We start from the raw sequence: 7,140 nt of genomic DNA, 5'->3' as shown, positions 1-7,140 counted from the left end.
ACCAGCAACACTGTATCTCTGACCACTCTTCCAGTCACATCCTCCTCTGACTTCTGCCACCCTCACAATTACTGGGCCACCCAGATAACCAGGATAACCTCTACTTTAAGGTCAGATGATCAAGCAACCTTTATTCTATCTGCTATCATAAGCTGTCATTACAGGTCCTAACATACTCAGTTTCTGGACATTAAAACATGCATATCTTGTGGGGTAAGGAGAGACTATTATTCTGCCTACTGCGGCCTGGGGATTTTTATTTAGAGGGATAAAGAAACAAAGTGGGCTTGGAGATGAGGAAGACAGATTAATGTAGGAAGGCTTTTAAGGTTCACATGGTGGGAATATATTTATTTAATAGATGGCTACCTAGGTGTTCCCCTTCCCACAGGGAAGGGTCTTGAATGCCAGATAAATGCTCAGGCATTTCCTGGAAATGAGATAATGACAACAAAAAATAGACGCAGTGGTTTTACTATACCTTTAAGAGAAGAGGATGCAAGCCTGGGGAAAGGAAATTTTCTCTTTTGACTCTCATCAGTTCAAGTGAAACATCTAGTTTGAATCAATTTTGTTAGAGACAGTAATTAAAGCACCTCTATGGCTAATCCCAACATAAAATGGAAAAATACTATTTTCATTTTACAAGCATAGTTTTTAAGAATCATCCAAGGTATCACAAATATGAAATGGCAAAATTGGGCTGTCTCCTCCCCAACTCTATTTTTTGGTGCTGTTTTATTGTTATAGAAAAGTTAAAACATACACAAAAGCAGAAAGAACAATGACCCCCTCGTGTATCTACCTGTCTACAAGGGATCAATCACACTCCAAACCACTTCTTCCTCTTCCCAGTTTTAAAGTTAATCCCAGGTATATTGTACCCCTAAGAAATGTAATACATTCTTAGAATATCAACTATTCAGAGTTCAAATTATTCCAATTTCTTTTTCTTTACAGTTGGTTTTTCAAATCAATATCCAAACAAGGTTCACCATTGCTCTTGCTTGCTATCTCCCTCACATCCATTTCATTGTATAGGTATTCTCTCTTTCTCTTCTTGCAATGTATTTGTTGACAAAACCTAATCATTGGTTTCCGGAATTGTCCCATATTCTGAATTTTGTTGATGGTATCCCCATTATCTGTGCTTTGAACCTGGGTCCCTCAAGACTTCAAAGCCCCCCAAAAATTTCCTCACAAGTTCAGCCTGTCTTTGTAACAATACTTGAGGACCTACCATCTGCCAGGCTCTTTATTAACATACTCTAAGAAAACACAGCCCCAGTGACAAATGATGGAGCCAATATTACAAGTCCAGTCAGTCTGACTTCACAGCACATGCTTTCCCCCATGCAATCCCAATTATGGGATTGTCAATCCCAGTGTACACAAGTGAATAGCAAGCTAATAGTAACAGAGAGCTATTCCCGATACAAGAATTTCCCATATCGCTCCAAAAAAACAGGACAGAAGTAAAACCAGCCAACTATGGGAGGAGCCAAAACAATGGCTAGTCTTTATAAGAGACAAGAAGCTTTACAGCACATTTTGAGAGAGTGTAGGGGCTCAATGGGCCAACTGGTGGGGCACCAGCTTATAATGGGTTCCACAGCTAGGGCATCGCTGGGTCTCGCCTTTGTGCAGCCAGAACCAGATGACAGCACTGTTGTCCTCTTCACCTAAAAGGAAAAAGGTGGTTGAAGGCCATCTAAAAGAGAGGAGACTGTCAACATCTCTTTTCCTTAGACACGTCCAAGACACAAAAGTTACAGTTGATCTTAAGAGATCAGTTCAAGCTATCTCCCCATTTTTCAGATGAAGAAACTGTGGCCCTGAATTTACCTGGGAGTAAACTGACCATATATGGGAGTCAGTATAGGTTCTAACAGTTCCCCTGCCTATGTAGAATCCCAAAGCAGGGTCATTCTGATATCTAATCCTAGTGCCTAAAATGGTGTCGGGCAAAGCGGAAGTACAGCGTTTCCTGGAGGCATACTTCTTCATGTTGCATCTCCAGTGAGCCTCTTGACAAGGGTGACCTACTCAGGCATAAGAAGGCTTGAGAGGGCCTTAGAACAACTTATTTACAAACATATTCTCTTTACATACATGCATGAAAGATTTGAAGCAGCTTACAGACATCCTGTACAGTAGGGTATATTAAACAAATGACTAAGAAAATACTGGTGAGATACTTACAGATGCAGCCCACTATTCGCTTGTCAGTGATGGAGGGCACTAAATTAGGATCCTCCTTGGTACCTGCAGCTGCCTTTGGGGCTAGCATATTGTATGGGTCCTGAAAAATATAAGAATTGATCCATTATACCAGAAGACCCTACCCTCCAGGGACTAGCGTTACTGTTCCCACAGACAGGTTTCCGGGATCAAATGCTCCCGGAGCAGAGGCTACTCTGATCCCATCCAAGGCCATGAGCTCCAGAGAAGACACAGAAAGCAGTTTCTCCTCACCAGTCCCTTCCGCGCAGCCATCATGACCTCCCGCTCCAGCCCAGTCGCCTGCTCCTCATCTGTAGGAACACCACCTAAAAAAAGATACTTGAATTATGATGTCGTCTGAAGTGATCAAGGCAGAAAGTACACAAATGTAAATTTCTCCGTACTGTTTAAGTGGGCTCACAAGCTCCTGGAGGCTACCCATACCCACTGTCCCCTAAGTACCAGAGTCATGATTCCCCCAAAGTGACAGCACCGGGGAAATCTTTTTTTCCCTCAACCACCGAGGCCGTTTTTTCGACGCATTTTTTCTAAAAGCAGCTAAATCAAGAGTCCAACTTTGCGCGCGGATCTGAAAGGCGGCTTAACCCCTCCCCATCGCGCTTGCAGCACCTGCCGCCCCCCCGACCCCAAGGTCACCCGGTACCCCCATTTAGGATTCTTTCGCAGCAGGGTCAATTTCGTGGGCTGCTGCAGCAGCAGCGGTCGGAAGTAACAGGGAAATGCCCGCGGAGCCTGAGGCCCGCGGGGCTCGGGGGCAGTCACTGGGGCCCAGAGGAGCTGCGCTAGTATCCCCCGGGGAGGGCCACCGCACTGGTCTCTGACGCAGTCGGTGGGCCGAGTACCTCCAGACGCCATGGAGCGCACGGCAGCTACCGCATTGGGACCGCGAGCCTTCAGGGCCTGCGCGACGAGCGCTCCAGCTCCGCGAAGTAACCTTGAAGCCATCATGCCCGCTACAACAGCAGCACTTCCGGGACACCCTCTAGAGACAGGCGGGACTTCCGGGGAGGGCTCCTTTCGCCTTGGCGTCAGCCGGGCGCTTCCGCCGGGTGTAGCGTCAGCCCGGCACGGATCCGCCTCCGTCGACTGCCGGGGGACCAAGAAGAATGCCCAAGCCCAGCGCTGTGTCGCATTCCGCCGTTGCGCCCCCGCGGAAGCGTGGGAGTGGTCACGGTGTCAGTTCTGGATGGTGGGCTTCGCCCTTCGCTAACGCTGTGATTTGGAGCAGCTCGGCTTGCGTCCGCGGGATCCCGTATCCTCCCTCGTCAATGCAATGGAGCAGCCACAGTGGCGTTCCTGTACGTGCTGCCTGATGGTTGTGCTCGGTAAATGTGGAGGCTCTTGTGGGAAGTCGTTAATCCCGCGTCTGTCAAGAGACTTACCGGACCCCAAGTGATTTAAATTTAATAGTGGGCACCTGAAGGCCCGTGTGTTCTCTATAAATGCTTGTTCACTGTGACGCTGGTTCTGGCAGCGTGGGAGCCATCGCGAACTTGCTGCTTTGGCTTAGTCTGCAAGAACTCAAGCAGAACCTACCCGCAATGCTGGCATCAATCTCCTTTTTCAGGGGTGCTGAGGTGATGAGATCATTACAAGTGGTGAGGAGCATTCTGTGGCCAGAGTTCTCTATTTAAAACGGAACACATACATCATCCTTAGCTCCCCGTGGCCTACGAACTAAGGTATACAAGCTTCTTAGGAGAATGGGCAATAAAAGGCTTTGCAAACACTGCCCTCTATCGGCTCACATCGTCAGTGTAGCCCTGTCACAGTCGCTCCGTGCCTTTTCTGTGTCCCCTGCAGTATAGAAAATCCCTTCAGAGCAGGAATTACGCTGTATTCCTCTTTGAGATCCCCAGTGCCTTGCAGAGGCCTTGCATATAATAGGGTCAGATGAATTTTAGTGTATTTACTGCTTGGACAGAATAAACGATTTATTTTGTGGGGCTTCTGGAATGTGGCGGTCAATTTGAGGCATGTTGGGGAGGGTTGAAGTCGCATGTGTTCCCACCTGTCTCCTGCACGTTATGATATTTTAAAAAGGACCTGGTGTGGCATTTCTTCACAGAAGTACAGCTGGTCTTCGTTAGTGTCTTCACCAAGAAAAAAAAAAAATGGACTCTTCTGAAGCCAAAAATTTGATCATCTATATAAAGCTGGGTTTTGCTTTGAATGACTTCCACTGTTAACTCCCTTCTCCCCAAGCCCCCGCCCCCATTGTAACCCCTCAACATTAAATTGAAATTTTTTTTCTTGTATCCTAGGTATGATCCCCAAGAATCTATAGTTGATTGGTATGCTTGGTTAGATGTTTAGTGAGTGGGGGAAAAAAGCCTTGGTCTGGGAGACAGGTATTCTGAGATGGAACTCCACCAAGCCAGCTCAGCCATATTTTCTTTCTGTCACCATTTCCTCATCAGTAAAACTATAATTAGACCAGATTATTATTTCCCAAAGTGTGTCCCATGGAATCCTAGTCTCAAGAGATGCTCTCCATAAAAAGGACTTGGTCAGGACACCCTCTGCATTTGATGGCCACCCTCTTGGAGATGCCCATTGTAGCATATTAAAGCCTCTGATTATGATTGCAGCAAACAAGCCTGTTTAATTTACCTGTGGTTTAAGCCAGAGTTTTCCCATCCTAATTGACCACCAAATTCTTTCCCAAGAAACACCTACTAATCCATCTCAGCAGACCATTGAGAAATTCAGGTGGTTTATCTAATTGATTTGCAGAGACTTTAAATGTTAGGGAGATTATATGGAGTGCTTCCCATGGGCCAAAGCTGGTCACTGTTAAAAAATGAATAAAACTTGGTCTGTACCTTGTGAATCTATCACAAGAAAGTGGGGTGGAAGAGTTTGTTCTTAGTTTGACCAGAGTTCACACAAGCCTGAAGCTATGGGGTCAAAAAAGGGAATCTGCATTTCTGTTGCTGGAACAAGCAGCTCTGAGCTCTGACTGGACCACAGAGGCTCTGACACAATGGCACAAGTATGGCCAGTTTTTTATTACAGCAGGTGGGGAAGACCGTTGCTGGGTACAGGTCTGCCCAGACCTGCATCAGTCATGGATAGTCATACTCAAGGGTCCCCTATGAAAGCCTGAGGAAAATGTGGCAAAGTGACTGAACTTCCAGCAGCCCGCTGGGAGCTAGAACCCTTCAGACCAAAAAGCCAGGTCAGATCAAACCAAAGGTTTTTGTGCAGATGCCACAAATACAAAATGGGTCACCTGTAACTGCTGTCAGCATGGGGCCTAGGAAGGAAGACACCACTTTATACCCACATATAGCGAAAGCTATAAATGAATAAAATAATTGAAAGTGTCACTCCAGGCTTGCCTTTGGAAGAATAAGCAGCTTCATGCAGGATTACTTGGGAAGGAGCAAAGCCAACTTGCCTAAAGTCCTTCCCTGAGTCAATGCCATCATTTAGTTCACTATTCAAAGGACTCTTGGAAACAGCTTTTCCTTCCCCAGTTTTATTAAGAAATAATTGGCATACATGACTGTATAAGTGTAAGGCCTATAGCATGATGGTTTAATTTACATATATTGTGAAATAATTGCCACATAGTTTTAGCATATAGATATGGTACAAAGAAAGAAATATAAAGGAAGAATTTTTTTCTTCTTGTAATGGGAACTCTTCAGGTTTACTTTCTTAACAACTTTCCTGTATATCATACAACAGTGATAGCTATAGTCATCATGTTGTACATTACATCCCTAGTATTTATTTATCTTATAACTGGAACTTTGTAATTTTGGACCACCTTCCTTCAACTCACCCTCCCCGCAAGATCCCTCTACCTTAAACAGAACCTCTGGTGACCACAATTCTGTTCCTTTTATTTTGTGAATTTTGAGTTTTTAGATTCAACATGTAAGTGGTGATCATATGGTATTTTATTTTCTCTAACTTATTTCACTCAGCATAATGCCTTCAAGATCTATTCATGTTGTTGCAAATGGCAGTGTTTCCTCATTTTTTATGGCTAAATAATGCTTTACATGCCACAACTTTTTTTATCCATTTATCCATTGATGGACACTTAGGTTGTTTCCATGTCTTGACTATTGTAAATACTGCTGCTGTAATCATAGGGGTACAGATATCGAGTTTGCATTTTCATTATCTTTGGAGATACTCCCAGAAGTAGAATTGCTGGATCATATGGTAGTTCTATTTTTAATCTTTTGAGGGCCCTCCATACTTTTTCCATTGTGGCTGCGCCAATTTACAGGTGCACGAGGGTTGCACAATTTACCAATTGTGCCCAAGGGTTCCCTTTTCTCCACATCCATGTCATCATTTATTATCTCCTGTCTTTTTGATGATGACTCTTCTAACAGGTGTGGTTTTATTGCATTGTGGTTCTAATTTGCATTTCCCTGATAATTAGTGATGTTGAGCCTCTTTTCATGTACCTGTTGGCCTTTTGTAAATCTTCTTTGGAGAAATGTCTATTCAGGTCCTTTACCTATTTTTTAAATTGAGTTATTTGGTTTTTTGCCATTGAGTTGTATGAGTTCTTTATGTTCTGGTTATTAACCTGTTATCTGATATGTGGTTTGCAATTTTTTTCCCATTCTGTAGATTGTCTTTTCACTGTTGATGGTTTTCTTTCACTGTGCAGAAGCCTTTTAGTTTGATATAATCCCACTTCTTTATTTTTTATTTTGTTGACCAATGTCAAGGAACTTTGTTTCTTGTTTTCTTCTAGGCAATTCATGTTTCAGACCTCACATTTAAGCCTTTAATCCATTTTGAGTTCATTTTTGTGTGTGGTATAAGATATAGGTCCAGTTTCATTTTTTTACATGTGAATATCCCATTGTTCCAGCACAATTTATTGAGGAGACCGTCTTTTCTCCATGGAGTAGGTTTGGC

The 7,140-nt window shown here is 44.0% G+C and overlaps 1 protein-coding gene across 1 annotated transcript; it reads right to left on the bottom strand.

Moving 5' to 3' along the window:
* Positions 1-1,492: 1,492 nt before the first annotated feature.
* LOC129080578 (cytochrome c oxidase subunit 5B, mitochondrial) lies at positions 1,493-3,252 on the bottom strand. The gene is made up of 4 exons (XM_054586116.1): positions 3,087-3,252; positions 2,476-2,549; positions 2,203-2,302; positions 1,493-1,682 (listed from the first exon to the last, which is right to left on the bottom strand). Exons 1-4 carry the CDS (start codon positions 3,190-3,192, stop codon positions 1,570-1,572), a joined length of 393 nt encoding a protein of 130 aa, XP_054442091.1. The 5' UTR covers positions 3,193-3,252; the 3' UTR covers positions 1,493-1,569.
* Positions 3,253-7,140: the final 3,888 nt, after the last annotated feature.

The sequence above is a fragment of the Pteronotus mesoamericanus genome, unplaced genomic scaffold (genome assembly GCF_021234165.1).
Source record: "Pteronotus mesoamericanus isolate MK-2021 breed Mesoamerican mustached bat unplaced genomic scaffold, CSHL_Meso_final contig_121, whole genome shotgun sequence".
Lineage (NCBI taxonomy): Eukaryota > Metazoa > Chordata > Mammalia > Chiroptera > Mormoopidae > Pteronotus > Pteronotus mesoamericanus.
Note: the sequence above shows the minus strand (reverse complement) of the source record. Positions and strands in the feature narration are given on the sequence as shown.